Genomic DNA, 21,624 nt, shown 5'->3' with positions numbered 1-21,624 from the left:
GGATGATTTTAATGACAGTGACCATAAACTTCATCATGCAAACTAGGATTTTCTTAAAAGTGAAGTTTTTTGTCTCTAACCAGAGGGGACAGTGTACAGCAGGCAGAAACTGGGACTGAACTTGGGGCGAGCTGCGACGCAGAGTCACCCCATTTCCTACAGCAAACTCAGAAGCCTCTGTTAGATTTGACCCTGTTTACAAATGACATTTAAACCTTATTAGTTATTGCGCAGCATATCGTAGTGAGAATAATGTAGATAAAGACATGAAGAACTTCTCACCAAAAAAATGTAAAAACTAGCTGCTTATTTATTCATTCATTTGTTCACATAATAAATATTCATTGCTTTCTTACTATGTGCCAGTACCTGAACCGGATTTAAAAAAGCCCTATGTGATCCAGACACTTGAGTTGCTCCTATTAGTGGGAAAAAGAACGTAATCCTACAAAACCTCAGCTATTCAGAACCTTCAAGGAACGCTCATTAGGGTTTAGTGAAATTTTCTGTGCTACTGAAATGTACATCTTCTTAAGCAATATCACATTTAAAATGGAATTGTTTTGTATAAAATAATTCTAAAACATGTTATGATGCTAAACATAATGTAACTTTTACTTACAGAATCAAGGTGATGGACACTAATGAGAACCATTATCCTGTACTAAGGCACGCCATTGCCCTCAGGGATTCCTAAAGCACTCAGGGCTTTTAGCGTTAATGCCAATGCATCCCACAGGACTAAGCGTTTTGCATTCTTACACTGATGTTTCATTATTTTTTTGTCTCCTTTATATTGTTAGACTGTCACTTGTCAATACCATCACTATGCCAATTTGTAATAAGAGCAGTCATTTAAATTCACCTAATATGTGGCAGGTACTCTCCAAGTTTTTTTGAAATATTCCTCCACTTAGTCCTTAAAATAACCCCATGGGGTACTATGGTATTATCCATTTGTCAGAGGAGGAAATGTGAAGCACTGAGAAGTAGTTTGCAACAAGATCAAAGAGCTGGGATGTGAACTCGGGCAGGGTACCACGTGTGCCCACTATGCCATGTAAACATGCCTACATCCACCTTATTACACTATGAGCTTGAAACTTGAGAAAGATGTGTCAGGTAAGAGAAAACACACTCCGAGAGAGACCTGAGAGAAGCAAGCATGTAAGCTTGGGGGAGTCAACTCTATGATGCCCACATTTGTCATCAGGCTTTTTTCTTCCTCTGTAGTTCACAAATATGCCTGCGTGGGTGAAGTCTGTTAGATAAGTGAGTCTGCCAAGTTTGCAGAGCCTTGGAAGTTAATTATGATTACAATGAAGGCCTTTTTGTAATACAAGCTTAATTATCTTTCTTCCAACTATTCTTACGTTGGATATTTTCTCATTAGAAATTTAGGTTTTTTTAGGAAAATACAGTTTAATTTTAGTTACATGAATTTTAAGAATATAAAGACAGTTACTTGGCACAGTAAGCATGGCAGAAAGACATCAAGTATCAGGTGAAAGAAAGTCATAAACAGAGGAACAAGGAACCCATTCATCCATTGGCTTACTGAAAAGCAAAGGAGAACATTGTGTAGGTTGCTAAGACAACTGAGATGTGACGATTAAATGTGAGACAATGAGCAGAATCTGTGTACCTTTATGAATCAAATTTTTGGAATCCTTAGTAAGCCCTCATTTATATTTATGGCTGAAATTTTAAGAGCATTACTTACAAAAAAAAAAGAAAAAGAAACAAAATAGGCTTCAGGCTTTTGAGCTCTGCTAGTGAAGAAGCTTGAAGCCTGCATAGCAGGAGAGAGCCCTGTCTTGGAGGATGTGTGTGGTGTGGCAAAGAGAGGTGTTCCTGGCTGTAGGTCAGCCCCATCTTGTAGCAGTGATGGATGAGGTGCCTGTCAGAGACATTACCAATAAGTCAAGAAAAAATTATTTGCAACTGATTTATTAAAATTCCAAGTAAATATTTTCAAAATAGGGAAAGACTGAAAATAGATGTTTTTTCTAGAATGTTGCTATTTCAGATTTGAAAATCTGGGCTCACTCCATTTGAGCCACACTGTCCTCTGTTGCTTGAGCATGCCGGGCAGGCTTCCACAGAAGGCCTGCGTGCACTGGCTCCTCCCCACAGGAATGCACTTCCCCAGCCTTCTTCCTGGCTTATTCTCTCATTTCTTTCAAGCCTTAAGCATCACCCAATTTAAAATCACACCCTACTCCCCCCAATACTCCTCATCTTCCCTTTGATTCCCTAGACTTGATCACTCTCTAACATCCTCCATTATCACGTCTACCATCCTCCATTATCACGTATGCTCCTGGTTTGTTCACTGAAGTATCTCTAGCACTCACACCAGTGCCTGCGTATGATAGACGCCCAATAATTAATAACTTTAGGGAAAGAACTAGTGTTCCTACAAGTGAACTGCTGAAAAGAAAATTGTAAAATCCTCGTGTTTCTTCCCACCTTAGGTTGGCCCAACATAAAGGGGAATTCCCCAAAGCTTCCATGTTTTTACTCACATTGAATCCAGAACTTTACACTATAGATACCCCAAGTCCAGAATAACCATGATTTATGCAGACCAGTAACTCCTAAGCAGACTATTGGCCAACAAAGTGTAAACTCATAGACCATCACTGCCTCCTCCATAACAATTTTAATTATTACTGTGATGCAACATAGAGTTTTGCCTTAGCTCCTCTGGTCCTCTGGATAAAAGTCCCTAAACAAATGTTACTTTACATCATGTGTTACTCCAACCAAATTAATTCAAAGCAGCTAATAGTCTCCAGAAAGACTGTTTCATATAAGTAACCATAAAGACTCAGGGGAACTCAGTTTACTGTAGGAGAGGCTGACCAGAAACACAGCCATTCTCTGGAATTCATCACTCATGCACGTGGGGAAATCAGGCATTTTCTCATCTTTGGAGAATAAGGCAAGCTGTCAGAAAGAGGCCAGATCCCTCCCAGTGCCACCATGCCTATTTCAAGTCAAATCTATTATTTCATTTATATATATATACACACACAGTCATGCACCGCTTAACAACGGGGATACGTTCTGAGAAATGGGTCTTTAGGTGATTGTGTCATTGCACAAATATCGTGGGGTGTACTTACAGAAACCTAGATGGTAGAGCCTACTGCACACCTAGGCTCTATGGCACTACTCTTATGGGACCACCATCATATATGCAGTCCATTGTTGACCAAAATGGCGTTAAATGGCACATGAGTGTGTGTGTGTGTGTGTGTGTGTGTGTGTGTGTATCTGTTCTTAAAAAAAAAACAATAAATACATGATGTAGGAAATTTATAAAAATGTGTTTAAACCATGAAAAAAATAGTGTATAATGCTTTCCCCAAAATAAGTACCACTTGCTAGGCTCTCAAGCCTCTTAGGTCTCACAGCCGGTTTCCCCGCCTCCAGGCACCTGTGCCAGGGCTGACGGGTCAGCACAAGCACAATTTTCATCATGCTATTATCTCATCAGAAATCCACTGGTGATTTCTCAATGCTGAAAGACAAGTTGACAAAATTCCGAGTTTGAACTCCAGGATATTGATTGCTGATCATATTTCTTTAGGGGTGTTTGAGAGTTGGTTGTGAAAGAAAGTCCAAATCTAGACACTCATTTTGGCAAAATTACCTTCAGAAAGGTAAATAATTCAAATTGCAGTTTCAAGTGTATTCATGAGACAATTATGTAACAACCAGATTAACCACAGGAAATGGAGAAAGCAGTTTATATTTAGACTGGTATTGGAGAGCAGAAGAAAGGCTGGGTCCATTGAATAGTAATCGGTCAGCTTGGGGATGGGTACAGGAAGGTCAAGGGTTGGAAGCAAGGTTTACAGAGAGGTGAATGGAGCTCTTCTGACTTTGAAGTCTTGCTGCCACTCCACTTAAAGCTCTTGAGCAAGCTCTGCTTTGCAGATCACAGTTTGCAGCTGCCTGACCCATGAGATCGAGCTCCAAGTCTCCATAAGAGTGAAATGGATAACCACTGAGTTACATCTAGTTAGGGAAGGGGAGAGGGGTATACGCTGGGTTATATAAAATGAGGGACTGGGGGAAGGCGTGTTGGGTAAAATAGGTGGGGAAGAGGCAGAAAGCAGAGGGACTTGTTGGGTTATCTGATCAGCATCCTTTTCTTGCAAGTTCTTCCAATTCCTGATTCATGTGCTCCCAGAGGTGGCTCCTGAAAGCCGCTCTGATACCATTCCCTTCCCTGGAAACGTGGAACTGAGATAAAGAAAAAGAGAGAGATTCTATAACATGGTACATAAAGAGGTAACAATTATAAAATCAGAAGCAGTGTCACATGGGCATTTTCTTCCTATTGTGGGGCCTGGAGGAAAAATAAGACAGATCAGCCAATCTTCATAGAGAGAGATCAAGACATTGAAGCAGCTAAGTGGTGAGGACACAGGTGGCTAAGAGATGAACAGGAAGGGGGCCCAGGCTCCAGACCTTATGAGATCCAGCAACTGTCTCTTCTCAGTTTCTCTCAGATATCACACCCTTATTTAAAAACAACAACAACAACAAAATAACAACAACAAACTCCCCTTTTCTATTTGAAGTGGCTCACATTGGTAACTGCAACTAATGAGTCTTAACTAAAATAACTAGGAATTCAAGCCAGTCACAATCTGTGCTAATTCACCCATTCTCCAGTCTTGTCTACTATTTCTCCACATGAATCAGGTGGGACTACTCAGCCTTCATAAAAGATACCAGTTTCTAGACCTTCTTGGTACCTCACTGTGGGTTCTCTTTCTCCCATTTCTTCAAGTCTTACCTCCTCTTTGACATTCAGCGATGGCCCTAAATCTTCCATGAAATTCTTCCTGACCACTGCAGCCCATAGTGCTCAGCACTCAAGTGCCCTCTAGCAGGATTATTCTCCTCTATCCCTCTAGTGAAATGAGTTCATCTGTAGAACCACCAGATAAGTAATGCCTGAAAATAGACGCTCTCGGGTAGTCACAGAGTCCACAAATATCCTATGTTACTCCAACATCTATGTTGGAAATGGGGACAGGACAAGGGAAGAATGAAAATCAAGGCTCCTATGTAACTGGTATATTTTTTTTCTGAACTGTATTTTCTACGATCCATGTTAGATTTGTGTACCATCATGCGCTGTATAGTGACGTTTTGGTCAACGATGGACCACATATATGACAGTGGTCCCAGAAGAATTAGCACTCTATAAGCTAGGTGTGAAGTAGGCTATACCACCTAGGTTTGTGTAAGTACACTCTATGATGTTCTCACAATGATGAAATCACCTAACGATGCATTTCTCAGAATATGTCCCCGTCGTTAAGTGACACATGACTGTACTCTTATGTCAGTTTGGAACTAAAGAAAATTATGAAATAGGACTCAGTGAACATCTAACATACGAGAAGGTCAACAGGAGAGTGGAGAACAGGTAGCCCAGGTAATCCCTGACCTTTTGCGGACAGCAATTAGGCATGGATAGCATATGTCCTCGTTTTTACCTCTTGCATGCAATTTTATTTTCAAGGTAATTTGTTCCTGCTTCTGTGTGTAGTGCAAACATCTACTAATATTGTCTTTCTGATCAGCAAATGGGGTAATCCCAGATGGAAAGCGTCAACAAGAAAGGCTCATCCAACAGCCTGGCAGAATAGAAAGGCAAAGTCTATACCCAAAGAAGCCACACGGGGATTTGTTGTATTAATTCAGAAGTGAGCTGACCAGAGCCTGAACTTTCATGGTGGCAGTGGGAAAGGGCACGATAAAGAGGTTCAAAACATAGCAGAGAAAAATTAAATATAACTTGATGACCAGCAAGATTTGGGAAAGGAAAGGGAGGAATTAGTGAAAGATGACTTTCAAGTTCTGAGGCAGGACAACTGAGGGAATTATCACTGGAAAGAAAAGATCTTGGGGGAGGGAAAGAATAATTGTAATTTTTTACAAGTGGAGTTTGAGATGGTGGAGAGAAATCCCTAAAAAAGTTACATTAGGGATTTGAGATTACAAGAGACTTCCAGGAGATTCCCAGGAGAAATTGCAAGCTACATTTGTGTACTCGGATGTTATTCATTCGCTTCACAGGTGGGTGTTGCACGCCTGCAATGTGCTAAGCCCTGTGCTGTATACTAATGATGCAGCAGTGGACCAAGGGAAGCAGACACGATCCCTAACCACGAGGAGCTCGGAGTGTAGGGCATGAAGCAGGCATCAGTCAAATGAGGCAGCTCTGAAAGAGAAGCATAAGGTGTCATGAGGCCATGTGACAGTGGAACTGGACCAGTCAGCCAACCAGCAGAGGCTTCCCTGAGGAAGAAGCACTGGGCAGAGATCTGAAGGATGAGTTAAAACCAAGGAGGTGAGCAAGCCTGGGAGGGGGAGGGGAGCGCAGAAGGAGCGTCAGCCTCTGTGGAAGGAGGAGCATGGGATCTGTGAAGGCAGACCTGCCACAGGGACGCCTGACGAAACGCAGGCCGGAGGAACAGAAGTGGCCAGAGCAGCGAGGCATTGTGGGCCACGTCAAGAGTGGTGAACAGAGATTATACGTGGAAAAACATGAAATGAAAGGAAAGCAGAAAGATCAAGAATAAAACCTAGGGATGTGAAGATGGCGAAGAGCAGGCCAAAAACACACACGTGAGTGAGGGCGTGTCAAGAGCAAGGCCCTTCCTCCCTCCAGCTGAGCCTACTCTTCTGTCTTCGAGGGCTTAAGGACCAGTCTTGTGCAGTTTTAAACAGACAATCAGCAAGTATTCTGTGAATAACAATGCTTGAGGGTCTCTGACATGTATTATTTTACTCTCATTGATTCATCTATGATGGCCAAGAAAGATAAATTACTGGAGTTCCCAATGAGCTATGGGAAAGGCCTCACTGGGCACATATATGATAAAGCATTTAAGAAGCAACCATCTGTTTTGAGACTGTTCCTTAATTCTGCAGTTACCAATGATACCAGGGATTTAGCACATATCCCAATGAATATCTGAGGAAATCAGCTGACTGTGCTCCATGACCAAAATGGTCAAGACAGCCCAAATACTGAGGACACAACTAACAGCAAAACAGAACCCATCATTCACTCTTCTTCAGAACCCCAGCCGCTTCCACACCTGCAGGAATCTATCAACACAGACCAGAAAAGGCAAAATGGATTCAGAAAACCTCCAGTGAGTGCTAGCCACAATGATGAAGAGACTGGAGATGTGTCCACATGAGGCCAGACTTTGAAATGAGATAAAACGCTCTCCAAATGGGGAAGAAAAAGAGTGAATCATAATATGACTCAGGTTAACTAAATCATTTTATACGTAGACAGTGTCTTGATCAGGGTCTTTCTCTTCAAATCCCCAAGCACAAGAATTAGCTCACACTCCTAGAATATCTATCAATCACCTATCATTTTCAGGGGAAGTATACAGTATAAAGTCAAAGAGGTGGATTTAGACAACCAGAAGGAATTAATTATTACTTTGCATTATAATTAGTAATTTTCTGGGTTCATTAGTCAAAAAGATAGTATATGACAATAACGTAACTAAATCCAAGAAACAGTTACCTAATTCCATGGGCTGTACAGCGAGATTGTGTTACTGAGAGAATCTACATTTATTGGAACCACATCCTGAAATTTTCAAGTTTGAGGAAGTGAAACTTGGTAGGAATGATTTTTGATGCTTCTTGGAGACAGAATGTTGGGCGAGATGGACCTCTGATTTGACACAGGGAAATACTATGTGTGTTTTCCCCATGGAGCCTCAGCTTTCACAGCTATGAAAACAATACAGTATTTAATTTTTTGACAGGCAATTATATATAGATACACGTTTCAGACTTCTGGAAGTGCTGCAATCATTATCTTACTAACAAATAATCATGCACCACTGTGTAACCATGTGTAAGTTAATACCTTTAATATAATATTGTCAAATAATAACTATTTTCATGAGATGAATTAGTTGCATTTCTTACACTTTTACACACAGATATTGAATAGATAAACTTCCTGAGGCTCACTTTAATATTAGATTATCAATTGAGACTAATTCCAACACCTCTTTAAAAGCTGGACAGTCATTGCGCCTTTCTCTGGGTAACTGTTAGCACAGATGAGGCCAAGGAGACACAGCCCAGGCCTCTGCTGATTTCAGGCAATCACTAAGTTCTTGGCAAACCCAACCTCTTCAACCAATGAAGCAAGGAAGAGCCCCTGGTCACCATTACCCACTGAATCTCTTTTCACTCTCCACATGGAAAAACCATCGTCTCCACTCATATGAGCATAAGTACTTCCTACATATTAATATTTTCCCTAGATCTCCTTACGTAATCTGCTGGCAGTCCTGTAGCCAGGATGAGATGAAGAAATAATAGGAAATAACTGGGATGATTCCTAGAAGTCACTTCACAGCCCAATTTCACCAAAATTTTTATTTCTCTTTACTCCATAATTATCAGAACTAGCATGAAACAAAGTTGCCTGACTTGAGTTTTATTTCATTTCTATGTTTGTGATCTCTTCTGGGTGAAAATGCTCTACTTGTTAGTGGCCCACAAAGGAAAAATAAATAGAAACAGAAGATCTCCAAGAAATCACGTGGGCGTTATGGGCTATTGAATATAGAAAAAAAATCAACATAAAAATGATATTTCAGTTTATGTTTTAAGATGGCTTATCTAGTAACAGACTTAATTTAAAGTAAGGTAAAATATGAGAAAAATATGCATTTTAGTTTTCTCAAGTACCCATTTTATGGCTAACATTAGTTTTAGGAACAAAGGCCAACAATACAATATTCTGGACATGGTTAGCAACACAAAGGAAAGTAAAAATAATACATTTAAGAAATGTCAATTTTTCTGAGAAGCAGATTATATCCTCTTCTATGATATCAAGTTCAATACAGTTTTTTGAAACTGAGAAAATACTATCCCCGATGTCTGACTTTTAGTATACACACGACATGATTTCTAAGAAGACATCTTGACCTTACTTATATGGCATGTGTTTGTAAATTTTTTTCCAAATCTACCATCTGCAGCCCAAGCGTTTCTTTCCAAAAGAGGAATTAAGGCCAAGCGAGACAAAGAATTTGTGGATACACGTATGTCACTCCAAGAATTTTCCTGACAGTCTCCACACCCAATTTAATTACTTCCCTACTGTAAAAACACTTTCCATTCTGCATTCATTCTAATCTTTCCACTCCAAAACCAACACACTATAAAGCTAGCTAAATAAATGAAGGATACTGGCTTCAGGTTCCAAGTGAGGCAGCATTTTATAAGGCACTGGCTCTCCAGCTCGCATGCAGTTTATGCTGATACAGGATTTCATTTTGAGCTCAGTTCTTTACTTGAGATTTGTTTAGAATAGAATTACCTAGTCCCAGGTTTTAAATCTCAATCTGAGTCGCGCTCTCTCTCTCTCTCTCTCATGCACGCACGCACACACACACACACACACACACACAGGCAGGAAGAGATGGGAGGGAAGGAGAGAGGGAGGGGAGGATGGAGTGGAGGGAGAGGAATAGAGAGAGAGAATATATGAATGTTTGCGGTTCTTAATGAGCAAGAAAGAATGTACCCACATATATATAGGCTGAAGTAATGCTGCCCAGTGTCTGCAACAAAGGCATTTTGATGTGGGTTTTTTTTTTTTTGATAGGTTATAAAAATTGAACCTCAGTACATGCATATAATAAATACTGTATTTGGGATTCCTTGACTTGTTGACTATTCACTAAGTTGTTGTAGCCTTTTTGTGCAGAATGTTCTTTAGCATATTTTTATTCTCCTCTTGGTGTTCCATCATTGCATTCACTAAGTGTTGTTCTCGCACTCCCAGACCTAATATCTGTGAATAATTAGAGACTCTGAGAATAGCCACATCTTTCTGTTACAGACACTACTAGGGTGTGGAGACTGACCGTTGCACCACAAGTTAGGAGAGGAGACCAGCCACTGTGGAAATGTCTGCACAACACGGAAACAATAAACAATTACAAGTCATCTTGAAGGTCTTTCCATCTCAGATTTTAATAAATAAGGATTTTATTTTTTGATATCACAAACTTTAGAGTCCTTAGAAATTAATTTGCCTAATTTTACCCATTTATGTTACAGATTAGGAAACTTTTAGAAGCACCTAATCCATGGTGACCTCTACTGGTTTCCAGGAACTCAAGATACTTTTCAACTGATATATAGGTTTTACATCATATTATAATAACACGTATAATATACACTATGAAATAATAAAATATATTTTAAATAGTCTTTCAAAAATAACCAGTATTTACCTTAAAAATAAAATTGTACTTTTAAGGCCATATGTGCTGGGATTTGCTAGATAAAAGAGAACGGTTCTGGGTTTAAATACATTGAGCTTTGAACTCACTGTTTCTTCTCTATTGATATCAGTTGTGAACACTAAATCAGTTTGGTGGCTTTCTGCTTGTCTAAAATTTATTTCAGCATAACACGATTTGTCCAAACCTCTTGAGTGGCCTCAAGGGTAAACATTTTGATATGATATATTAATAATAAGGACCATTATATTGTAGCTGCTTGCAGACGTTACATAATTACTTAAATAACAAGTCACGGGTAGGTCACTCATAGAGGTCAGCAAGATGATCAGGAAGAAAATGCCTACAAGGAATAGAGCTTAGGTCTTCTCTCCATCCATCCTGGAATCACTCTGCTTTGTAGGAAACAATTTAATGGTTCATCCATTTCCTAATGCTCCAATAAGCTAAAACTATTTGGTTCTATTTTGATACCTCATTATAAAGGACAAAGATCAAATGTCAAAAATCCTATATCATATGAAATACTTTTGATGATCCAAAAGAAACGACCATATAAAATCATTTTAGTGAAATATGTGTAGGAATTCATTATAGGAATATCATGCTACACAAAACAAGGGAAGAGTTACTGAAACTGTAATTGGACTCTGCATTACATATACTTGCTCTGAAAAGGGAAAATATGGTGGTCATTAACATCCTACCTAGATCTGTATTGTTTGATATCACTATATTCATCATATGCTGGAGCGAGTAGGACAAAATAACATCTCACCATTACATACAAATTTCTCAATGCAAGAGGTTAAGTTATATCATTAATATCATATTCTTTCTATTATTTATTATCATAATGGTATTCACAGTACCTTTAACTTACCCACTTAATTGAGGCCTGAATTTTGAAATGAAAATATGTACACCTAAAAAAAAATCTTTTGGGCATCTGGTCCAACCACAAGCAACTAAATGGTGCTGCATTCCTGTACCTTGTGGCCTGACCGCTTTAATTCATCATTTCTACAGATTTTAAATAACCAAAAAGAAAATGCCAAGTTAATTTTGATGCTTCCAATTTGATAGCAGTCGAAAACTCCAGCAACGTTTGATAGAACAAAATAACTATTCTAGTTTTTTTTGGTAAACACAGATTTGAAAGTTATCCAGTTTCTGGCAAAATTTCGGATAGGAATATATTATAAGAAGAGATTAGAAAGAAAAACGAGGGTGGACATAAAATAATGAATGCTACGGGAATACGTTTTCAAGTATTTCTTGAGATATTTCTACTATTATTCTTTAAAGTTGATTTCCATCGGTGTTATTTTTATTAATACTATGCTTAACGGTACCCTAGCCAGTATAATAAATAATTCCCGTACAGATAACTTCTTAAAGACACTCAGTGTTTCAAATCACAGTTGTATCTGGAGCAGAACATCTTATTAGTTCTCCAAAGTTGCAATTTTTTGTAGTGGAGTCTCGCCCTTTATTTTACTGTACCTGGAATTCTGAGGTTCCGAAGCATCTGACTCTGTGCAGGTTTTCTTTACCTGTAAGAAAACAGCACTAGTTATTTTCATATGAAAATACAACTTCCTCACTCAGGTTCACACACTTGTTAAACTTAAAGTGAATACGGCTCTGCTCACCAAGATCGCCATAAAACCCCGCCACATTTTACTGCAGCGGCGTGCCGTACTAAATAGCGTATTTCATTATTATCCCATGAACAGCTGCCAAAGGCACTTCCCTAGACTCCATTAGTATGTAAAATGTTCAGCTAAAATAGCTTGGGACCAGCTTAACCGGGAACAAAGAAACCAAAGAACCCGGTTTCCCACTTAGGAACTAGAAAGCCATACTGTTCTCAATTCACTAAGAAACGTTTTTCCAATTGATGCTGCTTCTGTCTCCCGCGAAAGCGCACGATAATAAACACCAGGTTCTGGGGGCAAAATGCAACATTAGCTAAAACATTCATATATTAATTTTCATTCTCTCAATACAGCGGCTGTATGTTTTATATATTTCTCAGCATATCAATTAAGTTTCGGCCTTGCTCACAGACTTCTCACATATATTTGCAGTATATTTTGCAGACTATATTTCAACTTTGTGGTTTTTAACCCACAAAAAGTAAAGAATGAAATTAACTTTTACTTCTAGGAAATGCTATCCATTTAGCACAACAGGGTGTGATACATTCTCTAAAAAATGGTGAAGCTCAAATCCATTGCCTTCCACGATTTAACTCCAAGCACACATACTTATGTCTGGTTATTATGGTCTTAATGGTATATTATATACAAAGTAGACTTAATTTCAAAAATCCCTTAGAATATGGAGCATGAACAGTATACATTTACAAGCCTACTGTCATATACTCTAGGTGTTTATACTGCCAGCGTCTACCTATGCAGCCTACACAATCCAAGGTGGTGTACATTCTACTATGTAGCCTGCAAGTGAAAAATAAGTCCACTGAATATCCACCATGGGCACACACCATGGGTGTGAACCGCAGTATGAATGGCATCATTGAAGAGTTTTGGATTTTAAAGATACACCATTGTCTTTCCAGTTCACAAAGTAATTCTTTTCTCCTCTGACTCAGAAGAATGCTTAAAAAAGAAACACAAAAAAAACCCCTATACTTTCAAAAGTCTACGTATTTTGTTTTCAATTCTAAGCCTAGATGTTTCTATAACCTGGGAAATCAATTATTTGCTTGATTAACTGTCCTCTCTTTTGCATCCTGTGTTTACATTTATACAATAGGAAAATAAAACTGATGAGCAAAGAGATTACCATCCCTGCACTATTATGTAAGGTCTTCTATGTTCTCAACACGGGACTCAGCACCATGGATGGAAGGGTGAAGAAATGTTTTCAAGAGTAAGTAGTTAAAAAAGAAAAGGAAAGGACAAAAAAGAATACCTTTCTTAAAATGCAAATGTGAAATTCACTACAAAACCCACAAAAGTCTTATGTCTATTAAAAATCTGTCCAAGGAAAATAATAACTAAAACAGGATACCAGAATAAACCCTTCTTTCCAACTGGGTCCTTCCGATGATTCATCACCAGAAATTATATGAACCACCCAATGAATAGTAGAAATCACCTCAAAGTGAAGTCACTTTCCTCAAGACTATGATGATGTGACTTTAGGCCTGACTGAAGAAGCTCAAGACCACACAGTAAACTAGACATATACTCCCAAGCAAGGCTCAGAACCAGACAAGCTTCTCGTGGTTTAAAAAAGAAAGAATGTTTTTCTTTAATATCCATGGCATTACAAAGCATCATTCTCCAAATAACTAACCAGAAAGTTCCGATTATTTTATTTTCCAAATAGTAATTGTGATGGCAGAGAACACATCTATTGGTTACTTTCTATCTAGTACCCACAGAGTTCCAGATTCATAGCTAATGCTTAATAAGTGCATGATGAAAGACTGAAGTTGATGTAGATATTATTTTAGATATTTCAGAGCTATGCATTCTTCAAAGTAATTCTTTTTAGGGGTTTCATTCATTTGTCCATAGTCAAATGAGGAAAGGATAATATTGAGGATACCATGACTACTATAGGAGAGGTCTATACAGTGTGTAGATGTTCAGAGGACCACTTACTCCAGCCCAAGGAAAATGGGATGGCAACAAAGGAAGTGGCTTCTTAACTGAGTCTTAAAGGATATGGGCCTCGAAGACTGACTTTGGAGAAGGTAGGTATTTCACCATGATGGAGTTTGCCAGAGGAACCATATTATGAAGACTGTATAAAGGATAAAGAATTTGGAATTTAATCTTTGGGCAAAGAAGATGTGTGAAGGGTTTTAAGAGACAGACAGTATAGAACATAGTGTGGAAGGGGGAAAAAGTGAGGGCTGAAGACAGGTAAGAGTCTAATGCAACAGAAGAGAAAGTGTAAGTTTCATGAAAGCAGAAATGGCACTGATCTTGTACATCACTATATCCCTAGCCGTGAGCAGATGCCCGTGCTATGGTCTGAATGTTTGTATCACCCTAGAATTCACGTGTTGAAATCCTAACCCCAAAGATTAGGAAGTGGAGCCTTTGGGAAGTGCTTAGATCATGAGGGTGAAGCCTTTACAAATGGGATTAATGCTCTTATAAAAGAGACCTCAGAGCCCTTCCACTGTGTGAGGACAGAGTGGGAAGGTGCTGGCTATGAACCAGGGAGCAGCTCTCACCAGACACCACCACGCTGTCACCTTGATCTTGAACTTCCCAGCCTCCAGAACCGTGAGAAATAAATTTCTGTTGTTTGTAAATTACCCAGTCTGCGGCATTTTGTTAGAGCAGTCCAAATGGACTAAGACACTCCCCATACCCTAGTTTACTGAGTGAATCATTCAATTCATTCGGGAGAGATGGTGAAGACCTGAATTAAGACAAGAGCCATGGGGGGAGAGAGCTGAAGGGAAATTTTTGACAGACATTTCTCAGACAGAATTGGAAGAATATTATTGTTGATTGAAGCAAAGTATAATATGATCTGACCTTTTAATCTGTCCTTGACAAGAAATTTTAGTAATACCACAGACCAAGAAAACCAGTTAATTTATGACTTCTTTAAAATACTTCAAAACCTTATCTTATTTCTGAATCAATGGAGAAAAGTTAAATGAATCATTATGAAACTTACATGTTTATAGCGTCTTTGTCACAGAATTCGAAGCCAAATGGACATTTTTACCTAAATGCGGACACACCCTCCATTTGAGAGCTCAACAACACTTCATTAAATGGTGACTGCTGAAACATACATGCTATAGAAGAAAGAATATTGTTACAAAATATATAGAACCTTCTGTCTCCAATGACCATCAATTTAGTTTTGAATTTGTTTTGAATAAAGTTGAGAAAAACAAGCCAAGAAATGAGGCAGAATTTCATGCCCATAATTTAAACTCAAATTCTAGTTTTCATAACACACTCAAAGAGGTGGGCAAAAAATATGCCAAGAGGGAAAAGATCAATAGTGTTAAATGCATTTAACTGGCTGCATTAATGTGAATTTTAACCCTACCTAATGTTATAAAAGTACATGAAAATCAAAGTAAGATGAAAAAGAAATAGAAAGTTTAACTATTTTAAGAAAATAACTATTAGTATGTAATGAACACACAAATATCAAAACACTGAATTTTTTGAATGAATGAATAGCTAAAATTTCTATTGCTAAAATTTTTATTGCATCATAATAACGATAATTGCTGCCATTTATTAAGCAATTATTCTTTTCCACTCACTGTGCTGGACTCTGTATATACGTAATCTCATTTAATCTATTAAGACAGGTATGATGGATGAAATCCTCCTTTTACAGTGAGAAAACTAAGGCTCAAAGGGGTGAAATCGCTTGTCCAGTGTCCCACAGCTGGCACAAAAAGGGAGAGCGTTAGCACGGAATGCTATATATCAAGCCTTTCTTTCTCACCTATGATTTGCCAGTTGTTTTTATTAAGTTGTTTTAAAACTATAAGTTGGAACCAACATTCTGTGAAACAATTTTTAAAGAACCTACTAGTCACTTCTTGTAATACATCAGCCGTTAAACAAATCTTTTAAATTGGACTACTGATGGAATGAGCTTCAACCAAGCACTAGCAACACTGAAAGTCCCTATACGCAAAGTAAAATAGAGATTTGAAGAAATTATCCAAATACCTCTAGCCTCCGCCACCGCTACCAATATCCCCAAACTGCAAAACAAGTCAAATGCGAAAAATAACTTCTATCTTTTTGTTGTTGTTTTAGGTCTGAAATATTAGGATCTGCTCATTCAACAAGACTTTACTGAATGCCTTGAGTATACCAGGTGCCCATCCAGGCACGGAGATGAACTGGACCCACGCCGTCCGACACAGTAGCCACTAGCCACATTTGGCTATTCAGAACTTGAAACACGGCTAGTCTACACTGAGATGTGCTCTAAGAGTAAAAGGTACACTAAATTTCAAAGACTTAGTATGAAAAAAACCCAGAAAATATCTCAATATATATTTTGTGTGTGTGTGAGGAAGATTGGCCCTGAGCTAACGTCTGTGCCAGTCTTCCTCTATTTTAAGTGGAACGCCGCCACAGCGTGGCTTGACAAGTGGTGCTGTGTCTGTGCCCAGGATCCGAACCCGTGAACCCCAGGCAGCCGCAAGGGAGCACTTGAAATTGACTACTACACCACTGGCCAGCTCCAATATCTCAATAGCTTTTATGCTGAGAAATGAAATTTTATATATGCTTGGGTAAATAAAATAATTTCTCCTGTTTCCTTTTACTCTTCTAACACAGCTACTAAAAATTTTAAAACACATGTGGCTTGCACCATATTTCTGTTGAACAGCACTGACCTAGACCAACAAAACCAGGCCTGCACAACTCATGCATTCTACTGGAAGAAACATACAATAAATAAGAAAACAGGTAAGTAAAGAACATAACATCAGCAGGGGTAAATGTCAAGAGCGAATAAAGCAGAACAAAGGGGTAGACCAGACTGGTCAGCAATATTTCATTAATTAGACTATTATAAAAAACTCTTGCTCCTATTTCACAATACCATTTCTTCTTCAAGTTCTTTAGGCTGTATGTACATGAAGGACATAAACTGCACTTTTTAACAAGAATCTGGGACTTGGTATTGAGAATAATTAATACTTTCAATGTATTAATATATAGGTACAAAATATATATACAAATATATGTACAAAATACATGTACAAAATAAAATCTCTAGAATGTTTTGCATTTTGATCATGATATTAAAGGATAAAAATAATCTTAAATTTTTTCATATTTTCTGAACTCTAGGTGCTTTGAGAAGCTTACAATCTGTTGAGGAAAAACAGAATTAACTCATAAAAAAATGCAAAGAAGAACAAGTTTCTTTTATCCAATCCACCATCTTCTAAAAGAGCTGGAACCAATTACCCCAATTATTTTCTACTTAATCTTGCTCTTTATAAATCCTGAAACATTGAAGATAATAAAAAAAATATATAAAGCATTGAATAATGGAAGAAGACATTTTAAAAGACATCTTTTGTAACTTCATTTTGTTTTGAAATGAACTTTAATGACAGTCTTAGAACATACTATATAGTGATAATGAAGGATCAATTTTGCAATTATAAATACAAGATGAAACTTCAGCAATGAAAGTTGGCTGATGTAATGAATAACGTACATTTTTATTATATACAGTTTTATGGCTGGTATGTAAGACAATCTTTATTTCTTTACTGAACTCTATAGGAAATATAATGTAAGTTAGAGTTGAATGCATTACAGTTTAAGGAAAACAATGGATAAAAAGATATAAAAATAAAATTTGTTCCCAAAATGCAAATTATATTGTAGATTATTGCATGCAAAACTCTCTGTAAATACAGAAAAGTGATACGGAATTACTGTCAACAACAATAATTTAGATTGTAAGCCTTGGTTGTATTTCAAATGTGAATACTCTAAAATGTGAATCTGACTAAATATGCAATATTTTTACAAATACTGTAGGGCGTCAATGCCCAGAGTCTTGTATTAATGGACACTTTATAAAATGTATTTTATGACTGAGTTGGACAAAACTATTGTAAATAATTGCCTGATAGAGAATGAGTACCTAACTTTAAGTTCTGATTTAGAGAAAATAAGAGATTTCTTGAAATATCAATTGTTAGCTGACATTTTTCATATTTTCTAACACTTAGAAGTCAGTCATATTTGAATTTTAAATTGCATAATGTAATTAAAAAGGAATTTCTTGCAATTATTCTAGCTTTATTCTAATAACGTAAATTATGGTCTCATTTAATACATCTCAACCAGATAACTCTTTTTAACACATCTAATTTTTTTCAATTAGTTGAACCAACTGAGAGAGTTTGAAGGGTTTCCCCAGGTCACTCTGTTATCCAGTTAGCAGCATTAAATAAATATGAATTACAATATGTCTGTTTCTATTTTACTTTAAAATGCATACAGTAACATAACTAAGGGAAATATAAATGTGGGTATATGAATTAATCTAAACATTAAGTCAAAACAATAATAGTTGAAATATTCAACAAAGCATAAAATTTTTACAACAGAGGCGTTTGCCAAAAATTACTGTTTATTTACTCAGAGCAGTGAAAGAAAATATATGTTCAATTTCTGAATATAAAATTTACAAATTAATACCACTCTAGAACTTAGCATAAGATGCAAACTTCAATGTGATAACTTATGATTATTTGTGCAGCCAAGTATTATAATTTATGTTAAGAAGATCAGCATAGAATTGGTCTGCTGCTCGTCTCATGCAGATACAAAGTTACAGAGACACTAAACTGGCGCCAACTAAAATGTCTCCACATTTCTCAACAAGACCTATTTCACATTTTCCGTGTATGTTACAATTCAATTCTTGACTTACAAAAACTCAAAGCACAAGAAATATCTTTGGAAGCCAAAGGTTGTCACATAGCGTCTTTAAAAATACCCATTTGTTTTAATATGCCCATGCACATTTGAGAGACTTTACTAAAAAATGAAAAACCACTTTGCCAAATGGTGATCAAAAAATTAAAGCCTTAGAGATAGACTCTGCAAAAATCTAATCACTAAATAATCTAAAACTATTTTTACAAAGTGTCATTCTTCCTTAGAAACAAAAATCTTGCAGCCAAAATTCATACATTTCTGAAATCCTTTTCATGGAGTTAGGAAAGTTTCTTTACTCCTCCTTTTTCTTAGGATATCCCTTTTCCCCCTCTTTATCATTGCTTACCCAAGTTTCTCCCCGACAACGCCAAGTATCAGTTTCCAAATCCCACACTACCACTTATTCGCCAAAGAAGTGAAAGAACGCTACTGCATTACTGGAGGTCTGCGTCTGCTTCAGCTCAGAGAAAAATGGCTATAGCCCTTCTCTCACGTCTATACATAAAGCACGAAGATACAACTGACTACTCGGTTTGTAACTGCAACAGTAGACAAAATATACACACTAAGAACAGTAGAGTTGGAGGGTTAGGAAATGAAAATCCACTGCCAAAAACCTAGGGTAGGATTTCTTTTACCCCTCTAGTATCGGACTGCCATGGGCAAGACCTTACTTGATTTCTGACCGTTGATGCAGGGGCCTTCCAGAACCCAGGTGTCGGGGAGGAAGGTTATACAAACTCACACACTGGGGAGGCAGTACCCTTTAAACGTAAAAAATCCTATAGGTTATAAGTCTTCATCCACTACAACTGTCACACTAGCGTTCAAATTATTTGAGAGTTCATGGCAAGGCTGGACATATTTAAAAAGCAACTTAGTAACAACGACTCAGGGAAACAAAGCCATAATTATTTATGTACAGTTTATATGTCCTAAATCAAATGTCAAACCACATAAGCTTTTAAAATTCTGAAGCGCATTTTCTCCTTAATTATGCCATAGTCCTTTGTCACCTGCCATAAACTCCACATATACTGCATGAAATATTCAGGAAAATTTCAAACTCCTTCTAATGGTGTGCTTTTTCATTATTACCCAACGGGGACCATATCAAAGGTAACACAGTACTTAAAATGCCACAAAAGGAACCATAAGATGCCGTAAGATATCATGTTACAGCTTACATGAAAGCCCTTCCATCAGCCCCCACCAAGTTTGGAAGCAAGACCAGATTGTTCAGCCCTAATACTTGCACAAATATGATAAATAAGTGCTAAAAGTTTTTTCTCACAAATATGCACTATAAACATCTAACAGATATTTACTCATATATCTTGGCTTCCTTTATACTTTTCGTTTACAAATTTCCTTGCAGTCCTGGATGTCACAAGACCGATGGTATTAAAACAACAAGAGAACAAAATGGAGTACCCATTCTAAACCAAGAACCAATACTTAATGAATATAACGTTAATTTGGTAGAATCCACTGCAATTAAATTCAAATTGCCGACTCTATTGTACATTTTCTCACTGAACCAGGAAAGAAGAATTCTGTCAGTATTAAATATCAAACTCTTCAGCTTTAGGTTTCCCTCCATTCAAGTGAAGATTTATGAATTCACACAAATAATGCTTTAAAAATAATCTTCAGAGTTGACCCTATTCCCCGAAACAGAGAAATCTTGCTAATGTTTTTGACAACATCTTCTACATCTTTCTGGGGGTTTTTTCCTTCCTTTTTTAGATATTGGAATGTTTTGGCCACAAGGTTAAGAAAAACTTGCCCATTTATCATGACCTGCCAAGCACAACAGGCCCCCAGACAATGCAGCCCTCCAACACTTAACAAATTCAGCTCATCTTAGTCATGAAACTTCAAAAGAATATGGCCACAGGCACAGATCAGCTTTCATTTGTTTTAAAGCATAAATATCAATCATTGTGTAACATATTCTAATTTACCTAACATTATTTGTTGATTAGATATAATTGATAACTAACCTTTTCAATTTGAACAATAATTAATATAGATAGTCTGGTTTATTAATGTATGTGTTAAATTTATATGTAATAATTTTGGTAAAAGTTTCTGTTAAAAATCTCTTATGTTTGAATACAACTATATACAAACTTTAAAAGATATTTTCAATGAATATATATAAAAACTCTCCTAATGTGCCCAAAGGTATCACAATAACACTTAAGGAAAATTGAGAAATTCTTTAAATTTAAAAACAAATTGATGGATAGAACATAAACAATAAAATGTTAAAGGCAATTTTAAATTGAGTAGTATATATCTGTATTTATTTGTAGATTAATCTGAAGATTAATTCATATATGATGTAAATATTTCTAGCAGGCATGTTGATAAAAGAAGTACATACCGATATATTTTCAAATTTTGTAAATTTTAAATTCTTGATTTTCCATTAAAATAGCAACTTTTATAGAGAGAAAGTTCTGTGGTGCTGGCATCAAATTATTTTTAAAATTAAACTATATAAAATAAGAAAAAATGTATTTGCAACATGTTGGATTTTAATCTGATATTTTTTACAATATTTTAGTAATAATTTGTTTTGAAATCTATTCTAAAATAGTTTTATATTAAATCTATCTTGCATAACCATTGTTATAAAAAGCTTATAAATCACTTTTCCTCAGGTTTTAATCCTAAAATGAAATTCTTTATTAGCAGAGTTAATAAAACACAGATTGTGGCATAATTTACACACTAAAAAATACAAATGATGCTATTTCTGTTTGAGTAGATTTTCTATCAAAGGGAAGGAACATTTTGAATGACCTGCAAGTTAAGGGCAT

At 36.9% G+C, this 21,624-nt stretch overlaps 1 protein-coding gene across 23 annotated transcripts in view; it reads right to left on the bottom strand.

Annotated features, from left to right (window-relative positions):
• The window catches only part of EYA4 (EYA transcriptional coactivator and phosphatase 4), a 294,223-nt gene that overhangs the window by 107,678 nt on the left and 164,921 nt on the right, over positions 1 to 21,624 (bottom strand). For 20 of the 23 annotated variants that reach the window (XR_011497637.1, XM_014856121.3, XM_070496147.1 and 17 more), the window contains one exon: positions 11,844 to 11,893. The exons of the other annotated variants lie outside the window; for them this stretch is intronic. Coding sequence is in view for 18 of the 20 variants with exons in the window: in XM_014856121.3 (XP_014711607.1) it covers positions 11,844 to 11,893 (50 nt within the window). In the remaining 2 variants the exon portion in view is untranslated. The remainder of the gene's footprint in view (positions 1 to 11,843; positions 11,894 to 21,624) is intronic. 23 annotated transcript variants of the gene reach the window in all.

Source organism: Equus asinus, chromosome 24 (genome assembly GCF_041296235.1).
Source record: "Equus asinus isolate D_3611 breed Donkey chromosome 24, EquAss-T2T_v2, whole genome shotgun sequence".
NCBI classification, from domain to species: domain Eukaryota; kingdom Metazoa; phylum Chordata; class Mammalia; order Perissodactyla; family Equidae; genus Equus; species Equus asinus.
Note: the sequence above shows the minus strand (reverse complement) of the source record. Positions and strands in the feature narration are given on the sequence as shown.